At 42.7% G+C, this 18,626-nt stretch overlaps 3 protein-coding genes across 3 annotated transcripts; 2 read left to right on the forward strand and 1 right to left on the reverse strand.

Annotated features, from left to right (window-relative positions):
- The first annotated feature begins 9,213 nt into the window (after window positions 1-9,213).
- On the forward strand, window positions 9,214-13,289 carry LOC104791432 (vacuolar cation/proton exchanger 3). Its single transcript, XM_010517321.3, has 11 exons — window positions 9,214-9,726; window positions 10,501-10,568; window positions 10,944-10,972; window positions 11,055-11,251; window positions 11,471-11,692; window positions 11,788-11,928; window positions 12,029-12,145; window positions 12,306-12,359; window positions 12,475-12,591; window positions 12,750-12,840; window positions 12,925-13,289. The coding sequence occupies exons 1-11, from the start codon at window positions 9,451-9,453 to the stop codon at window positions 12,993-12,995; spliced, it is 1,383 nt and encodes a 460-aa protein (XP_010515623.1). The 5' UTR covers window positions 9,214-9,450; the 3' UTR covers window positions 12,996-13,289.
- Window positions 13,290-13,522: 233 nt separating this feature from the next.
- Window positions 13,523-16,359, forward strand: LOC104791434 (putative envelope ADP,ATP carrier protein, chloroplastic). Its single transcript, XM_010517324.2, has 10 exons — window positions 13,523-13,951; window positions 14,066-14,122; window positions 14,194-14,256; window positions 14,374-14,430; window positions 14,753-14,836; window positions 15,055-15,123; window positions 15,199-15,311; window positions 15,412-15,581; window positions 15,723-15,801; window positions 16,018-16,359. Exons 1-10 carry the CDS (start codon window positions 13,610-13,612, stop codon window positions 16,121-16,123), a joined length of 1,140 nt encoding a protein of 379 aa, XP_010515626.1. The 5' UTR covers window positions 13,523-13,609; the 3' UTR covers window positions 16,124-16,359.
- On the reverse strand, window positions 16,302-18,451 carry LOC104791433 (high mobility group B protein 1). Its single transcript, XM_010517323.3, has 9 exons — window positions 18,286-18,451; window positions 18,154-18,201; window positions 17,907-17,982; window positions 17,541-17,663; window positions 17,367-17,424; window positions 17,229-17,273; window positions 16,904-16,984; window positions 16,760-16,828; window positions 16,302-16,640 (listed from the first exon to the last, which is right to left on the reverse strand). Exons 3-9 carry the CDS (start codon window positions 17,972-17,974, stop codon window positions 16,548-16,550), a joined length of 537 nt encoding a protein of 178 aa, XP_010515625.2. The 5' UTR covers window positions 17,975-17,982; window positions 18,154-18,201; window positions 18,286-18,451; the 3' UTR covers window positions 16,302-16,547.
- Window positions 18,452-18,626: the final 175 nt, after the last annotated feature.

Genomic DNA, 18,626 nt, shown 5'->3' on the forward strand with positions numbered 1-18,626 from the left:
GGTAACTATCGCGAGACATCCTGCAATGTCCGCTTCCAAACTAATCCGTTTTTAACTTTGCTTATGCAGATCGCAGGTACACATCAAGAATTGAACCAGGATCTCCAGTACTTTCATATGAAAAGAGGTAGGATCGACCGCCAGCTGAAGGACTATTGACTTGCTGGATGAGTGCGAACAGAAGGCCAAGGCATTGGAAACTCGCCCCGAGGACTGGGAGAAGACCGGGCTGCAGCTGTTGTGGCCGATGCCAAAACGACTCAAGACGAGTGTTCGTGAGATCGCGGCGAATGGCGCACCAGTTCGGAATTAATATGTGTTATTTGAGTATTTAATAAGATTTAGCCGCATTGTAGCAGGCGAATTATGCTATTTGAGTATTTAAAGTTTGCTATTTTTATTGCTGAAAAATGTACCAGAAGCGAGACGTCTCCCGGCTTATATCCGACAATTTTTATCAAATAATGGTAGAAAACATCAATCAAACTTTAAAAATTAAGCTATTTAGCCCTAACGGGCACCGTTTGGTCGGAGGGCGAGATACTGGGCTCGGCTTATCTGATTTGCTTTAGTTCGGATGCCGGACTGCGAAATTATTCTCTGGGTTCGGCTAACCATTCCGTCCGAACTAAAGTTTGGGTGCGAAATAAATACTCTAGCTTCGGCTTATCCCAAAATTAAAAGATCGGGTGCGGAATAAATACTCTCGGTCCGGCTTATCCCTAAATTAAAAGATCGGGTGCGGAATAAATACTCTGGGTCCGGCTTATCCCTACATATGAAAGTCAGGTGCGAAATAACAACTCTCGGTTCGGCTTAATCCTGAAAAATAGTGCGTAGTTACGCGAGTTGATCACCTGGCCAGGGTGTCAACGAAGAGTGAGTTCGGTATATACCAGTACTTAACCCGGTTCGGTATATATATTTTTTTTTTCAAAAAAAATAAAAAGATGCGCTGCATTAAATGTGTTACTCGGTCTTTGAGAATTATTTTCGGGACGCGGCAAAAATTTCGCGGTATTGTGATTGGTGGATTTAGCGGCGGTTACTTCCCACGACCCTATATAAATAGGGTTGAGGGTTGGGAGAAAGAAACATTCCAACTTTCACAATTTCATGAAAAAGAAGGATGATAACTACTCGATCCGCATGGCTAAGACGGGCCCGGGAAAGAATAGCTGCTTCGGCGAGCAATGCCGGGTGTACTGAAGTGTCGGATAATCCCTCCGCTCTAGATCGGGCTGAGACGTTTCTGGTTCGTGCACCTGTCCCCTTCGTCGATATGACTGGGGCGGAGGGGAGTCTTATATGCCAGGAGCTCCGACGGTAACGAGCTCGCCGCAATAGGTTAGGGGCTCATCTTACGGCAAGACGTCTTAGGCTCACCGAGATTTGTCGGTTCTACCGCTTGGACGGGACTGTTTGGGTTCTGAACGAGATGATCGCCGAAGGTTTCTTCTTGGCGAAGTGGCGAATGACCCGGTTGCTTGCCGCGCGTGCGACGTGCCAGGAACAGGTTGCGCGCATGGATGTGCCTGCCCTACTCGAGGCCGACTGCCAAACTTTGGAGGATACCGCGCATCCGTTTATCACGGACATTTGGGCCTATCGGGCTTCCCTGGAAAGGTTGAGGCAATATGCCAATTTTTTGGATTCGGCTGGCCCAATCTTTCGCGAAAGGCATATGGTCGAGGGCCCATGCACCTTCCTGGAAGATTTGGTATCTATTGCCTTCGCAGTTCCGGCGGATAGACTTGAGGCCTTAAGGCAGGCACGCCTGTTTTGGCGAGCCGAACTAATCAAGATGGAGGTGGAGGAACCGTTGGAGGACGATTTGTCTGGTCCTCGTCCTCCACTTCTGCTGTAGGACAATCCAAAACGGTGATGGTGGGCCTCGTACCGCGCCGAACTCCGAAAACGGGTGGTTTTATTTCTTTTTTTTTTTTTTTTTTCCAAGAGAACTGGCGCTAGAAGGAAGGGTTTTCTCCTTTGCGTCTCTTTTCTCCTCTTTTTTTTATCTTATCAATCGGTCAAATTTCCAAAGCATGTAATGGCGATTGATCAAGAATTTGCTCATTCGTATTATCCCGAAACGGGGATCAAGCCAACCGTAGTTCGTATTACAAAGGAAAGATGAATGGAGTTCGGATTCCCGAAAACTCCTAGTTAGGGTCGTGAAGACGACTTAGCAGTAATAACGCTTCAAGTGGGTTGCGTTCCACGAGTTTTTGATCCATTCTCCGGCCATGGTTACAAGTTCGTAGACGCCTGGGAGAACTGCCTTGGATACGAGGTATGGACCCTCCCACCGAGCGCCGAGTTTACCGGCGTTGACTTCTTTGGTGTTCTCGAAAACTTTCCGTAGAACCAGATCGGCTTCGTTGAAACGCCGCTGACGAACAGTCTTGTTATAATACCGAGCCGCTGCATTTTGGTAGTGCTGTACTCGGACTAGGGCTTTATCACGCAGCTCTTCGGCAAGATCGTTGTGGTCAATCAGCATCCTGTTGTTAAGTTCGGGATTGCCGACCATTATGCTACGTCGGAGTGTCGGAACTCCTGCTTCGGCAGTGGCGAGTGCCTCGAGACCATATGCAAGGGAAAAAGGGGATTGTCCCGTTCTCCGCCGCGGGGTTGTTCGATAGAACCACAATACGCCATCAAGGTGGTCTGCCCACGCCCCCTTTCTTCGACCAAGTCTCTTTTTTAGTCCGTCGACGATCGACTTATTAGTGGCCTTAGCTTGTCCATTTCCTTGCGGATATCGGGGAGTCGAAGTGTTGAGGCGGATTTGCCACTTCGTCAGGAAACGTCTGGTGATCATCGAGGTGAATTGTGTGCCGTTATCGGTGACAATCTCGTATGGAAGTCCGTGCCGACATATGATGTTCTTCCATATGAAATTGGTTACGTCCAAGGATTGGATCCTTGTGAAGGACTCTGCTTCGACCGATTTGGTGAAAAAATCGGTCAGCACCAGGACGTATTTCTTGGATTTTGACGCCGGCAGAGGACCAATAACGTCCATGGGCCAGCGCATGAAAGGATATGGAGCTGTCATGGTGTTTAGCAGTTCGGGCGGGATGTGCCGCATTGGTCCATGGCGCTGACAGGCTTCGCACTTTGCCGTGAAGGCTACGCAGTCGGCCATCATGGTCGGCCAATAGTGTCCATCCTTTTTTATTTTGAGGGCGAGTGCGCGTCCGCCAGAATGATTGCCACCTACGCCTTCGTGCACCGCCATCATGATTCGCTCGGCCTCGTCCCGAGTGACGCAGGTAAAGGAAACTCCGGACGCGCTTCGGCGGAATAATTCCCCGTCCAAGAGGATGTATCTGACACTTCGAGCCTTTAAGCGTCGGGCTGCCCATCTGTCTGGTGGGACGACGCCGTCGGAGATATAGAGTTTGATCTCAATTTGCCAGTCGTCCGGAGGCTTCGTGACGTCCGTCAGATCCTCTACTGGTTCGTTGACCTCCATCGGAACTGAGTCGTCGTTGATTACTGTTATCTGATTGTCGGGGTCGATGCTGGGAGCGTCGATGCATTCGATCGGGATGATGCGCCGTAAATCAGGGTTGGAGCTGTTTGCCAGGGCTGCGAGGGCGTCGGCTGACGCGTTTTCGTTCCGTGGGACCTTCGTCAGAGAAAAAGACGTGAATTCCCCGGACAGTGCTCGGACCAATTGCCGATACGCCCCCATTCGCTTATTTTTGGCGTCGAACTCTCCACTGAATTGGCTGACTACGAGCTGGAAGTCACAGAAGACTTGAAAATGTGTCACTCTGAGTCCTCGTGCTAACCGAAGCCCCGCAAGGACGGCCTCGTACTCCGTTTCGTTATTTGATGCTCTGAAGTTGAGTTTTAATGCTTGCTCTAGAACTTCACCGGTGGGGGACCGGAGAATGACTCCCACTCCGGATCCTACATTCGTCGACGAACCATCGACGAACATTGCCCAATGCTCTTCCCTAGGATTGGGGTCGTCGAGGTCAAGAGATAGCTCGATGATGATGTCGGCCAGGACTTGCGACTTCAAGCTTGGACGGGAGCGGTATTCGATGTCATACTCACTTAGCTCGACTGCCCATTTCGCCATGCGTCCGGATTGGAGGGGGCTATGGAGGAATGTTCATAGTGGCTGATCGGTTAACACGACGATGGAATGTGACTGGAAATAGGGTCGGAGCTTCCGTGCGGCGATGATCCTTGCGAGTGCGAGCTTCTCCAGCGTGGAGTATCGTGACTCCGCGTCGTTGAGTGCTTTACTCGTATAGAAGATAGGTTTTTGATCCCCGCGGTCGTCTCGAACCAACACGCCGCTGACAGCCGAACTAGAGACCGAGACGTAGAGATACAATGTTTCGTCGTCTTCTGGTTTGACTAATACTTAGTGGCAAGTCAAGTACTCCTTCAATTGCCGGAAGGCGGCCTCGCATTCCTCGTCGCAGTGAAAATCCTTATTTCCGCGGAGGAGTTGGTAGAAAGGGAGGCATTTATCTGTTGATCGAGCGATGAAGCGATTTAAAGCTGCAATGCAGCCGGTCAGGCGTTGCACTTCTCGCTTGTTGGTCGGTGACGGCAGTCCCAATATGGCTTCGATTTGTTTAGGGTTTGCTTCTATCCCCAAGAATTCGCCTGAAGTGACTCCGAATGTACACTTCGTTGGATTCAGTTTCATCTGGAAATGATCCAAGATATCGAAACACTCAGCGAGATGCTCGATGTGCTGCTCTGCGATCAAAGATTTAACCAGCATATCGTCGAAGTAGACTTCCATGGTTCTTCCAAGCAAACTAGCGAACATCATGTTTACCAGTCGTTGGTAGGTTGCTCCAGCGTTCTTTAGTCCGAACGGCATGACCTTATAACAATAGGTCCCCCTATCCGTAATGAATGCCGTTTATTCGCGGTCAGTTGAACTCATGGCGATCTGGTTGTAACCTGAGAAGGCATCCATGAATGAGAGCAGTTGGTTTCCAGCCGTGGCTTCGACGAGACGGTCTATGTGTGGCAAAGGACAGCTATCCTTGGGGCAAGCTTTGTTGAGATCAGTGAAATCCACGCATACCCTCCATTTATCGTTCTTCTTTTTGACCACGACTGGATTTGCCAGCCAGTCAGGGTACTGGACCTCCATTATCTGGTCAGCTTTGAGCAGCCGCTCGACCTCGTCCTGAACTGCTTTGGCCCGATCTGGATCCAGGCGTCGTCGTTTCTGCCTTACTGGTCTGAATGTGGGATCGACGTTGAGCTTGTGGCAGATAACATCGGGGTCTATCCCGATCATGTCCTTTGTTGACCAGGCGAATGTGGAAGACCGAGATTGCAGAAAAGCGATCAGCTTTGACTTCATGTGCTCCTCCAGTTCGGCACCGACGCCAACAGTTCGTGAGGGGTCGGAGGGATCGATGTTCACCTGTAAATTTCGACACTCTGGAGACTTGAGGCGATCTCTCTCCGGCTGATGGGGATTGGTAAGATGGTCCCCGCTCTGTAGTTGCTACGCGTCTTCAGTCTTCCTCTGCTTCTTCTCGATAACAGAGCAAGTTCGGGCTACTCTCTGGTCACCATAAAGTGTGCAGATTCCCGTGGTGGTTGGGAACTTGATGCAGAGGTGATAGGTCGATGGTACGGCTTGGATCGCGTATATCCACGGTACCCCCAAAATGGCGTTGTAGACTGGAGGCGCGACGATGACTACGAACTTGGTCTTCCAGGACAATCCGCCGGCTCGCACCTGCAGCTTTACGTCGCCCATCTAAAGTTTGACGACCCCATCATAGCCCGTCAATGTTCGAGATTCAGGTTTCAGGTTTCAGTTGTTCCGGCGTGACATCCATTTTTTCTAGCGTTTGCCAGCATATTACATTGACGGTACTTCCCGTGTCGACCAAAACTCGTTCGACGTCGAAATCGCCCATGGAGACTTCGATGACTAAAGGGTCCGAATGGGGGTGTTGGATTCCCTTGGCGTCTTCTGAAGTAAACGATATGGGGTCCGAGCAGAGTGGAGGTTCGCTTGGGGCTGCCTGAAGGCTGCAAACTTGACGCGCCCTCTTCTTTAGTGCGCAGACGGAGTCGACGCAGTCCTCTGGTGGGCCAAGTATCATGGTTATTCGTCCTCGGACACGAGAATTGGCCCGCTCGGGATTTTTCCCTCTCTGTCGCTTGGGTGGGCCAGGCAGCTCGTCCGCATGGAGCATCTCCTCTTGATGGTTCGCCAGTACTTGGTTTGCCGGCTGTTGAACTCCGTTGGCCGGACCGTTGTAGCCTCGTCCTCCTCCGGCGCCACGGCCGCCGTTAGATCGTCCACCACGCCATCCCCCTCGACGACCTCTGCCTCCACGATTGCTTTTCGCCTGAAAGGTGGCTTCGACTTCGCCGGAAAGATACGTTCCGTACAGGAAATTCTTCAGATGGACGCATTCGTGTGTAGAGTGGCCGACGATCATGTGGAAATCGCAGTACAGCTCCTTTGGGTCGGATGGCTGTTTGTTTTGGTCCTCCACTTCGGAGACCGCGTGAACGACACCTTTTTTTCGGTTTTGGGGGTCGTGATGCTTGCGAGGTTCGTGGTGCTCTTCCCGGCTTATAGCCTTAGGGGGTGCGACGGTTGCCCGATTATTTTTCCGGCTAACTGGGCGTCTTCATCTTCGTCGAGCGCGAATCTGGAGGCTCGATGTAGTACGTCGTCGAGGTTCTTGGGTTCCCGTATGTTAAGATCCTTCCGTAATGGCAACCCGGGAATCAACCCCTTTCTGAAGGCTGCCATTGCGGCATCCTCTGGGACGGTGACGCGCGTTAGCTTTTCCTTGAATCTGCTCAGGAAACTGCCGATGGATTCGCCGGGTTCCTGGGTCATCTCCCAAAGGTCTGAGCTTGTCACGCCTCGTTCGATGAGAATTCGATAATGCTTAAGAAAAACCGTAGACAACTGGTCGAAGTTATCGATTGAACTCGGTTCGAGCCTTGTGAACTACACCAAGGCAGGGCCGGAGAGGCTATCGACGAATAGCTGGCAACAACCAACGTCCCTCTGTTCTTCGGTGAATCGTTCCTTGGTCATGGTTGCCATGAAGGACGTCATAAATTGGACGGGGTCTTTGTCGCCCAGGTAGGTTGGGAGTTTCAGCTTGACGTTTGGGATGGCGGCCCGCAAGATCCGTTGAGTAAAAGGGGATTGCCGGGTTACTTCGACAATCCTGTCGATTTCTGGAGCCGTGCTAATAGCCCGATGAAGAAGCGTGTTCATACCGCTGATCTGCGTCTTGATTTATTCGATTTCGAGGCAAGACCCTGCATTCGTGAAGCGGGCGACCGGGGTGGCCGAATTCTCGTGCATATGTGAAATTGGGTTTGTTGGTCGAATACTCGATGTCGTCTGAGGGGGAGGATTCCTCCGCTCGTATTGGACGTCCGAAAAGTCAAGACGACGAGTGAGACCGTCAGTGCCGAGTATGGGTGACTGTCCAGCAGAGATTTGTGATGGGGTTGTCTGAGTTATGACGGCGTCGACCCTGCGGTTAGTTTCGGAGATCATCTGGTAGATCTCTTTCGTCATGGTGCCGAACAGGATCTTGAAATCTTCCATGGAGACAACTTGCGGATTTTGGACCGCTGTCGTGGTGCGAACAGGGGGTTCCCGTTTTGTGCGCGGAGCCGCTGCTCCGTGGCACGTGCATCTTCCTCGCCTGGGGGTTGTTCATCGGAGAGCTCCGTGTCGCGGTTGGTTGTCTCTTCGCGAGTTTGCCCTGCCTCCTGGCTGGTCTCCCCTTCAGATCTGGCCTCAACTGGGAGTTCGGAGGAGACATCAGTCAGGTTCCTCGATTCGGTGACGGGGCGGCGAACATACACGGCGGTAGCCGGCCTGGTTTATACACCGCTCTGTGTTGCAACGTTGTCTTGAGCAGGTGCAATGCCCGTGACGTCGGGTGTGTTGTAGGTGGTACGGTTCGCGCCGGTGACTTCGGTGATGAGTGAAGACATTATCGTGGACTTTTCAGAGAACTTTTTCGGATGAGATTGTTTTTCTTAGAGAATAACTTTTAGAGACGATTTGCGGTCCCCACAGACGGCGCCAATTGTAGAAACTGGATTTCCACAATGAATTTGTTTTTGGGGGAAAACAAATTCAGTAAAGTAAACTCTCTAGAAAACTAACCTAAGCTTTGATATTAGAAGAATTAGGGTTTTTATTGCTAAGAACAAGAAGAGAACTGAATAATTGTATTCAATAAATGATGTTTTACAATGGAGAAGTCTTTCCCCCTTTATACATATTCATAAATCGCAGAATATATTAACTTTCCTTATCAGACGAACTGAAATAAGGAAAGTTACTCTATCTCTTAGATCGGCCGCCGGGCGAAGTGGAAGTCGGTTCTTCACCCTCGAGGCTGGGCTTCTTCTATCCGAAGTGAGCTTAAATGACCTAACTGAGTACTTAACCGGATTCCCAGTTAAATAACCAAATTGTATTTCTGGTTTAGTTCGGTATGTCGGGGGTGCTCAATCCCGCACCAACACTGATATATAAAATCTCTAAGGAAAACTTTTCCTTGTGTGGCAAACGGAAATTCTTCCGTGGAATGTTTCGAGAGTTTTGAAATTCTTTGGAAATGGTTTGGTTCTAGGTTTAGATTTTGGTATATATGTCCCAATCATCGCGACAATTGTATTCGAAAATATATGGTGAGTTTTGATTGTTGTTAATTATGTTGGCAGAAGAGTAGATCGGATAAAGTGAAAAAATGATTATATCTCGCTGAGATTAGTTAACTAGATTTATTTAATTTAAGAATTATCAAAGCATAAAAATGAAATTAAATAAATTAATTGCGTATTTGGTTTGAAAACACAAATTAGACATGTCGGTTAATATGAAGATTGCAGGCTTGCACAGCTCACTACATCAACATAATTTTGCATTTAAGCAGCAGTTAATTAACCTTTTGATATTAAAAGGTAAATTGACAATATATAAACAAAAACAAAGCAAAATATAAGGAAAATATGAGCAAAATATAATATAGGTTTCATTTTATTTTCATATATGTATTTAATAACTTAATAAATTAGTTTAGTTATTATTACTTTTGAAAAAGTGTGATAAAAACAAAACTATGGATACAACTCCCATGTAGTATATTGGTGTACTTACTACTAATTGACTCAAATACAAATTTCCCTAGAAAGAGAGGATATGAATATATGATAAGAGATATACATACATATTTGAAGCAAACCTATAAAAATTTAAAATCGTCAAAACAAAGCAAGAACTTACCAAAACAAATATTTCTATTAAAAAAAAGAGAGGAAACTTCCGGGAAGTTGCGTACATGGATGGACCCAACATAAATCATAACAACAACACAGAGTCGCCACCTATTTATACAAAATCTGACACGACACAAACAGATGTAGAATCACAAAAGTCTTTAAGCTATGGGAAGTATCGTGGAGCCATGGGTGACCGCCGAGAACGGGAACGCGACGGCAAAAGGGTCGAACAGAGAGCTGCGACATGGGAGAACAGCACACAACATGTCTTCATCGTCTCTAAGGAAGAAATCAGACCTGAGACTGATTCAAAAAGTCCCATGCAAAACTCTCAAGAACATTCTCTCTAACTTCCAAGAAGTCATTCTTGGTACTAAGCTCACTCTCTTGTTTCTCGCCATCCCTCTCGCCATTCTCGCCAACTCTTACCACTACGGTCGTGTAAGCTCTTCTCTTATATTTTTGTATTTGGTGAATTTTTCCAGAGAATTTAGACAATTCTTGTTCAGTTTCCCAATGAATATAATCCTTAATTTTTACTAAGAATTTTCCCAACCAATTTTAAGGTTTATTTTATCTAATTATATAAGACAAAATTTTGATTAAGGTTTTTAGATTTAGTTTGCACTATATTGATCAAGATAGTAGGCTTAGTAGCAAAGAACAAAATCACTTGTTCTTGTATTACGTTAAAGCAAACTTTAATTGGAGTTAGATACGTATTTATGCGCAATTTAAATGGTTTCATGATACGGATACATCTGTCGAATAGTGTTAAATGGTTTGTCTCGGGCAACACTATATAGGTTATACTCTCTAAAGAAATATAATGAATTCATTATTTACTTTTTATTTTAATTAGGTAAAGTTGTAAGTTTTTTCTCTCTCACCTCTCTTATCTCTCCTATTTTTCACTTTTTACTCAAATAAATATTAAAAAAAGGAAAATATATATTAAAATTTTGAAAACATTAATCTTTTAGAAACAAAAAAAAAATTCCTGAGCAGGATATTTTGTATTATCCTACTACCTAAATCCCGTGATTTATTTTGATTACTACTTTGTTTTTTCTTTGTGGAGTATTCATGATTTATGTGTTTTCCGATTCTGGTGCATTCTTGCAACGTGCTTATCCGTTACCGACTATTCGTCAAAACTTTATTTTATTTACTAAAATATTTTCTTGTTTTTTATATTTTGTAAATGTGTGACAGCCGTTGATATTTGGACTGAGCTTGATTGGGCTGACACCTCTAGCTGAGCGAGTTAGCTTTTTGACAGAGTAAGTAAAATTATCGTCCCACATTTCATATTTATCGTTATTTCACTATTTCATATACTCCAAGTGTTCTTTTGATATTTCTTTTACTATATATTCATATGTATCGTTTAGTACACAAGTTATTGGATATTGAATGGAATCTTTTTTAGTAGTGTTGACAAAAGTGTCAATTATGTATCGTTTGTGAAATCACTATTAAGATTCTTTACAGTTTGAAACGATGTTAAAAAGCTATTTTCTGTTTATTTTACCAATTTCTTAAAGGAGGACATACTTAGACACAAACCAAGAATCATATTTTTCAATAAGCTAACAATTACATTTTTAGTTACAATTTGATTGTATATAACATGATCGTCCCTTTCATTTGTACAGGCAACTAGCTTTCTACACCGGTCCAACAGGTAACGTTAAATATCATTAAATTATTTATCTCCAAATCAAATCAGTATTTAAGAAAACGTCACTTGATTTTTGCTTTGGTAGTGGGCGGTTTGTTAAACGCAACTTGTGGAAACGCTACGGAGCTGATAATCGCGATACTAGCGTTGGCCAATAACAAAGTGGCAGTGGTGAAATACTCTTTATTGGGTTCAATTCTCTCAAACCTTCTCTTGGTTCTCGGCACTTCCCTCTTCTGTGGTGGTATCGCCAATATCCGACGCGAGCAACGGTTCGACCGGGTACATATACACCCTCGCTCATTACTAAAACCCGGTTTAGTTTAATTCTTATGGTAAATTTAACATACCAAATTAAATACAATTCGGGACAAAACCAAATTTAGTATAACCATACCGGTATGTAACCCTTAAAGTAAACAAAATCAGGTTGTTAACCGGATATAAATAACCGGTAGTTAAAGATGTTTTATGTGATGTTTCTCTTCTTGATTGTTACAGAAACAAGCCGACGTGAACTTCTTCTTGCTACTTATGGGTCTGTTATGTCATTTACTGCCATTATTACTAAAATATGCAGCGACCGGAGAAGTATCGACCTCTCTGATTAACAACATGTCTCTTAACCTGTCGCGGACAAGCAGCATCGTTATGCTTATTGCTTACATTGCTTACCTCATCTTCCAGCTGTGGACTCACCGCCAATTGTTTGAGGCTCAAGAGGTGCCTAATTAAGAGTTATATGTTTATCTCTGCTCGATGAGAAGTAGAATGCGAATTCGTAATGTACCTAGCTATATTCATTTTAACAGATACAGGATGATGATGATGATGCTTATGATGATGAGGTGACTGTTGAAGAAACTCCGGTGATAGGGTTTTGGAGTGGATTTGCTTGGCTTGTTGGGATGACACTTGTCATCGCATTGCTATCGGAGTATGTTGTGGCTACGATAGAGGTAATTAATCAAGTCGATATATATGTAATATGTTATATAATAAGTCCCTAAATGAAAAAGACTCAAGTTACTTGCATGGATGTTATTATATCTTGGTCAGGAAGCATCGGATTCATGGGGACTGTCAGTGGGTTTCATAAGCATCATATTGCTTCCAATTGTTGGGAACGCAGCTGAGCACGCAGGAGCCATCATTTTCGCATTCAAGAACAAGCTTGTGAGTTTCCCTTTTTCTTTGCTTTCTAACCTTCTATTGTTTGGTTTAATGTTTAGTATGCACTTTTTTTTTCCAAATGAACCCACAACAATATTTAGCATTGTAAACAAATATTTTTGTTGCAAATATATTAATATACAAATTCAACATGTAAATTCAGGACATATCTCTAGGAGTCGCATTGGGCTCTGCAACTCAGATTTCTTTGTTCGTGGTAAGTTCTTCTTTCCCTTTTTTATTTTGTTAAATAAAAGAATAAAAGATTGAACGAAATGTTGCATGCAATATAACAAGTCTAAGACAATATGATAATGTGTGCGTTTCCTCAGGTGCCATTGAGTGTTATAGTAGCATGGATCATGGGAATAAAAATGGATCTCAACTTCAATATCCTTGAAACAAGCTCTCTAGCCTTGGCCATTATCATCACAGCCTTCACTTTACAGGTAAACTTTTTGTCTTACACTACTACTATCTTCCTCAAGAGATCTAACACTGAACATTTAACAAATTAAGATATCTTGATGAGTGTTCAGTATTAGTTAAAAGTTCAGTGTCCCTATAAATATACTCAACCATCGTTTGTTTTTTTTGGGATGGTTAGGATGGAACTTCTCATTACATGAAGGGACTGGTTCTATTGTTGTGTTATGTCATCATCGCGGCATGTTTCTTCGTCGACCAAATCCCCCAAAGTAAGTAACTTAACAAATCCCATCTTTTTAACCATTACTAAAAAAAATGATCAAATACTTAAATGATACTTTTTTGTTTCACAGAACAACCAAATGGAACTATCGTGGGGATTCAACCCAAGAACAATCCGGGAAGTGGATTCTTCTCAGCTTAAAAATGAAGACCAAGTAATATATATATATATCATCATCAAATGACTTGAAAAAACAAAAATGTAACGGCAGAAATCAGCGATACAATTTGAATGAATTCGTCAGAGAGACTTGTCCGAGAGGTTCCTCAGCCTGAAAATGATGAGAGGAAAACTTGATGAAGATAGGTTTCTTATGTACAAGTCACATTTCTGTCCCTATATGTATCTTGTTTCTGTTTGTTGCCATTTTATGTTTATCTTGTATATCCTATGGTTTTTTTAGTGAGTAATAAAGGGCTATTTTCAATTGATAAAGACTAAACTCTAAAGAGTAAGAAATAATTATTTTCCAATTGACCCTAAGTTTTAAGGTATATTAAGTTTTAACATACAACATTGACTCAAAGTTCATAGCATAGCCCTCAACGGTAGGAGGAGAAAAGATAAAAGACATTTCTGATTTCTCTAAGCAAAAAAAGCCCATTATGAGACTCGTAAAAAAAGCCCATCAAGCCCAATAATGCTATCGACTCGACCCCTACTGTACTGGCGCCATTTGACGGAATCACACAGAACGGCTTCTCTTCTTTTCGAAACCAAAAAAACCTTTACTTCGCCTTATCTACTCAAAAACCATGGAAGAAGACAGAGCCATTCTCACATTCCACCGTATCCCTTCCCTCAATTCCTCTCTACTAGCCTCTTCCCCAGCTAAATCCGGCACCGTACATTTCCCCCGCCGTCGCGCCGTGTCCGCTCGCGGAGATGTCGGTTTCCGAAAATTCGCGTGCATTTCAATGGTGGAGAAGTGCGAGCAGAGAGAACTCGCTCCGACGATGGCTCAGCTCTTGAACAATCCTCTTGCTATACTTGCTCTCGTCCCCAAAGATGCCGCAATCTTCGCCGCTGGTGCTATCGCCGGAGCCGCCGCTAAAACTGTTACTGCTCCTCTTGACCGTATCAAGCTTCTTATGCAGGTTTTTTATACCCGTACACTCTTTTATGCTTTACTGTGTTACAGTAGAAGAAGATGAAGGTGAACCTTGGAAAGTGTTTTATTTTAATCTTGAATAGGGTGTTTTAATCTGCAGACACAAGGTATACGACTTGGACAACAGAGTGCAAAGAAGGCTATAGGATTTATAGAGGTATGTAACTTATTAGTCTTTCTTGTTAGAGATGATGCAAGAGTTTATTTGGAAATGGATTTTTTTGGTAGGCAATTACTATGATAGCTAAAGAAGAAGGAATGAAAGGTTACTGGAAGGGAAACTTACCTCAGGTTCTCTTTAACTGTTTTTTTTTTTTTTTGCTCTGAAACTTGTGTGTGTGTGTGTGTGTTTTTTATACATGGGAGAGTGAGTTTTTTTGGATATTGAGTTTGAAAATGTGGCATCAGGTTATAAGAGTGTTACCTTACAGCGCGGTTCAGCTTTTGGCTTACGAGAGTTACAAGGTGAGTCTGTGTCATTTTTTTGGTTTATGTATTAAACAGACATAATAAAATAATGTTTGTACAAGCATAGCTTCAAGATGATAAAATATATCTGAATTGACAGATTAGTTGCTAGATATATTTATCAACAGGGAGCTTGTGTGAGAGTTAGCTTATATGACTGCCTTTAGGAAACTTTGCTTGATTGCATTAGCTGTTTTTTTTTTTGTTACCTGTATTGAAACTGATAACATTCAGCTTAAAGCAAGAGTTCTACATTTTTTTGCTCTGTCTCTCTATTATTTGTGTCCTTTGACTGATGCTTCCTTATTTTTGAATTCAGAACTTGTTCAAAGGTAAAGATGACCAGCTCTCAGTAATCGGAAGACTTGCAGCGGGTGCTTGTGCTGGCATGACTTCTACTTTGGTAAGTAATTCTGGTTTGATATATATTTACCTGGTTAGCAAATTCTTAAGCTTACCTATCTACTTGTGGAGCCTAACTGTTTCCTCTAAATGGTTCCATCAGCAGCTCACATCCTTATGATGGGGGCTGTACTGATGTATGTCTGAAATATAGGTACAAAATGCTTTGTCTACTTGATGTATGCTATGTCTGATTCTTGTTATTTGATTCTTCTGCAGTTGACATACCCACTAGATGTTTTGAGATTGAGGTTGGCTGTTGAACCTGGGTACCGAACAATGTCTCAGGTGAAATGGTTTTTCATTTGATCATTATTGTTCATGCATATATTGAAAGTTATGGTGCAATGTAAACTCTTTCAGGTTGCTTTGAGTATGCTCCGTGATGAAGGAATCGCATCTTTCTATTACGGTCTAGGACCTTCTCTAGTAGGGATAGCTCCATACATTGCTGTAAACTTTTGTATTTTCGATTTGTGAGTTTTCTAAACTTTCTTCCTATCTGTTTTTAAGTACTCATACCAAAACAAGTTGAACCGGGCTAATATATATCTTTTGCCCCGTAACTAACAACAGGGTGAAGAAGTCTTTACCGGAGGAATATAGACAAAAGGCACAATCTTCTCTGCTCACAGCTGTTCTTTCAGCTGGTATTGCAACACTGACATGTTACCCTCTAGACACTGTGAGACGGCAGATGCAAATGAGAGGGACTCCATACAAGTCAATTCCAGAAGCATTTGCTGGTAAATTAGTCTATTTCTTCATCCAACTCATTATGTAGCAAGATCTTCATCAAAAGATATCTATTTACTTACAGTGCATGTTGTGTATGAAGCAAAAGACTTAAGTTTTGAACTGAATCATCTTTACATCTGGCTGTGCAGGAATTATAGACCGTGATGGGCTTATAGGCTTGTACCGTGGCTTTTTACCCAATGCATTGAAAACTCTTCCAAACAGCAGGTTAGACTTCTGATGTCAGATTGCTGTTATGATAATATTGTAATCAACCTGTAATGCTAGTATATGCAAAACACAGTTATGTACATATGCCTTGAGACTCTTTAGGTCTCTAACTTGGATCTTTGAGTACTGTTTTAATCTAAACGTTAGAAACTCACATTGCAAATAAGTAGAGGCATGCTGAAACATCCATTGCTGTTTATGTTTGTTTTGCAGCATTAGGCTGACAACCTTCGACATGGTAAAACGCCTTATCGCCACAAGTGAGAAGCAGCTTCAAAAGATCACCGATGATAACCGGAGTCGAGACCAAGCTCAATAACCACTTTTGGGACATAATTGTTTCACTTGAAAATTTTGGAGCCGCTAGGATAATTATGCTTGAGTGCTAGTTTTACATTTTATTGAGAAGTTTACATTGTTAGAGCGAAACAAAGTTAGGCTTTTCACGTAACTTTGAAAGAACCTTGAAAGTCAAGGGACCGGAGATACAGGGAGAGTTTATCATATACCTATTGTGTTTTGATTTGGATGATCACTAAAGCAGCCAGTGTTACATTTTGTTGTGCAAAAAAGCTGAAACAAACATCCCGAGGGATGCTAACAACTGTTTCGCTTTCTTAGGAAAAGGAAAAGATAAAACACACGATTTTAGATCTATAGTTTACGACACACAAATTACAAGATACTTAGCTTACAGACCCTCAGTTAAGTTTGAGATACAAAATCTGATTTCCATCCCCGGTTTACTCTTCTTCCTCGTCGTCCTCATCATCGTCATCATCATCTTCGTCCTCTTCTTCATCATCACCTGCTACTTCCTTCTCTAGTAGTTCTTCCTGCAGAGAAACATTAAGCCAACCATACATCTTCAGAAAGCAAACACTCACAACAAGAGAAAATGGGTCGTGTATAAATACACTATAGAGACACTCTACAATGTTTAACGGAATTTTACCTCCCCACTGGCTTCATCTTCATCATTCACCTCAGATCTAGACTTTTCAGATTCATCACTCCCTTCCTCCTGCTCCCATTGCAATAAAAAAGAGTTAGCCATGTAAAAGTTTTTTATATATGCGAGGAAAGGATTAGGGCTTACCATGTTTTTGTTGTATGCATCCATTTGCTTCTCATATTCAGCTTTCCTCTTTGCAGCTTTCTCTTCATATGGAGCTTTTTCCTATGAATGGAAGAGGTGAAACACATGTCAATGTCACAGTAGACACCTTTTTGGTATAATCATCACAACAGAGCGTTGACAAGTAGTGTTTTCGGAGACTTTATAACCAATATTTTATTTCTCTGGTAACTCCATGGATTAGTTTAGCACAGGTTGGATCGGTATGTTATTCACCAAGTTTATTAGTCTCACTCCCAACAGTTCTTTTAGCATTAATTTAGAGGAAAGTTCGACAGATACTTACAGCTTGAGACATTGACTTCCATTTCTGCCCTCCAGCTTTCCCAACCTTCACAAGGAAAAGACAAGGTAAGACCATAAGAACTTCATATAACAAGGACTAAGTACGTGTAAACTTTCAAGGAATCTCCGAAATGCTTACTGCAGAGACGGCCTTCACATTTGGATTTTCTTTCTTGAATGTTATCCTAAAATCTTCTCTGAAACAAGAAGAAACAAGAAATCAGTAAATTATGAAAAACAGTTTTATAAGAAGTTGAATAATTCAAGTGGGAATCAATTTCTTTCAAAGGAAACCATCCAGCAGAATACATACAGAAAGACAAAGAAAGCACTAGGAGCTCTTTTGGGTTTGTTCGGATCCTTTTTAGCTTTCTTCTCTTTACGAGTCTCTCGTTTGCTAGCCTTCTCAGCTGGTGCCTTCCTCTTTCCCACTTTCCTGAACAAACAAACAGACAGACAGACACCAAACCTTTTGGTCAATAATAATATACAAAGCAACAAATGCTAAAACCGGTCTAACCAACCAAAGCTACAAAAATCAACAACGCCTTAATGATCACAAACTACTTCAGTTACAGCTGAAGCAAAGCCAGTTTTGAAAAGGATACTTGAAAGGCCAATTTCAGCAAGACACAAATTCTCACAAAATTACTCTATAAGCTTGTACTGGCGATCAAACCTGTCATCGGCTGGCTTCAAGGCTTCTTTTGTGGTCTTAACTTTATCTTTCCCCTTTGTTGTTTTCATCGCACCAACTACATAACCAACCGAAATCGAATCAATATCTTTGTATAATTTTGATAATTTCATCTCAGAAAATTTAAAAAAAAAAAAAAAAAAAAAAAATTGTCAGAGCAAATTCAACATATATAATACAACAGAGAAAGTTTAAAAGCCAAATCTTATCATGAAAAAATAAAAATTACCGTAAGAGTAATTCGAGAAGAAGAAGAAACGGAAGATCTCAGAAAACCCTAGCAGAATCAGAAGACGATCAAGAGAGCAGCAGCATAAGAGATGAGGGGAAAAAAAGGAAAGAGATGCTTACTACCGGTTACCTGTTAAAACCTAGTATTGGCGATCACCGGTTTAATTAAAAGAAGGAAGAGGTCCAGTAATATCCCAGGTGCTTTTACCTGCTATAGCCGGTTTATATATGATCATACTCAATGAAGGTCCGTTGATTTGAACGGTTGCGATCAAACGGTTGCCGCCAAATGATACAGAGATTCGATAAGGATGCGAATGCGATGCGACCAAAACGTGTCACGTGCGGTGTGTGTGTGTGTCTTCTTTGGGCTTGACTTTATTTATTGGTCATAATAGTATGGGCCTGATTTCAATCAATAATAGCTAATTCTACTAATTTATTGGAATAGTCAATTTTATTCTATAGTTA

This window comes from Camelina sativa, chromosome 6, assembly GCF_030686135.1.
Source record: "Camelina sativa cultivar CO46 ecotype springtype chromosome 6, ASM3068613v1".
Classification (NCBI taxonomy): Eukaryota; Viridiplantae; Streptophyta; class Magnoliopsida; order Brassicales; family Brassicaceae; genus Camelina; species Camelina sativa.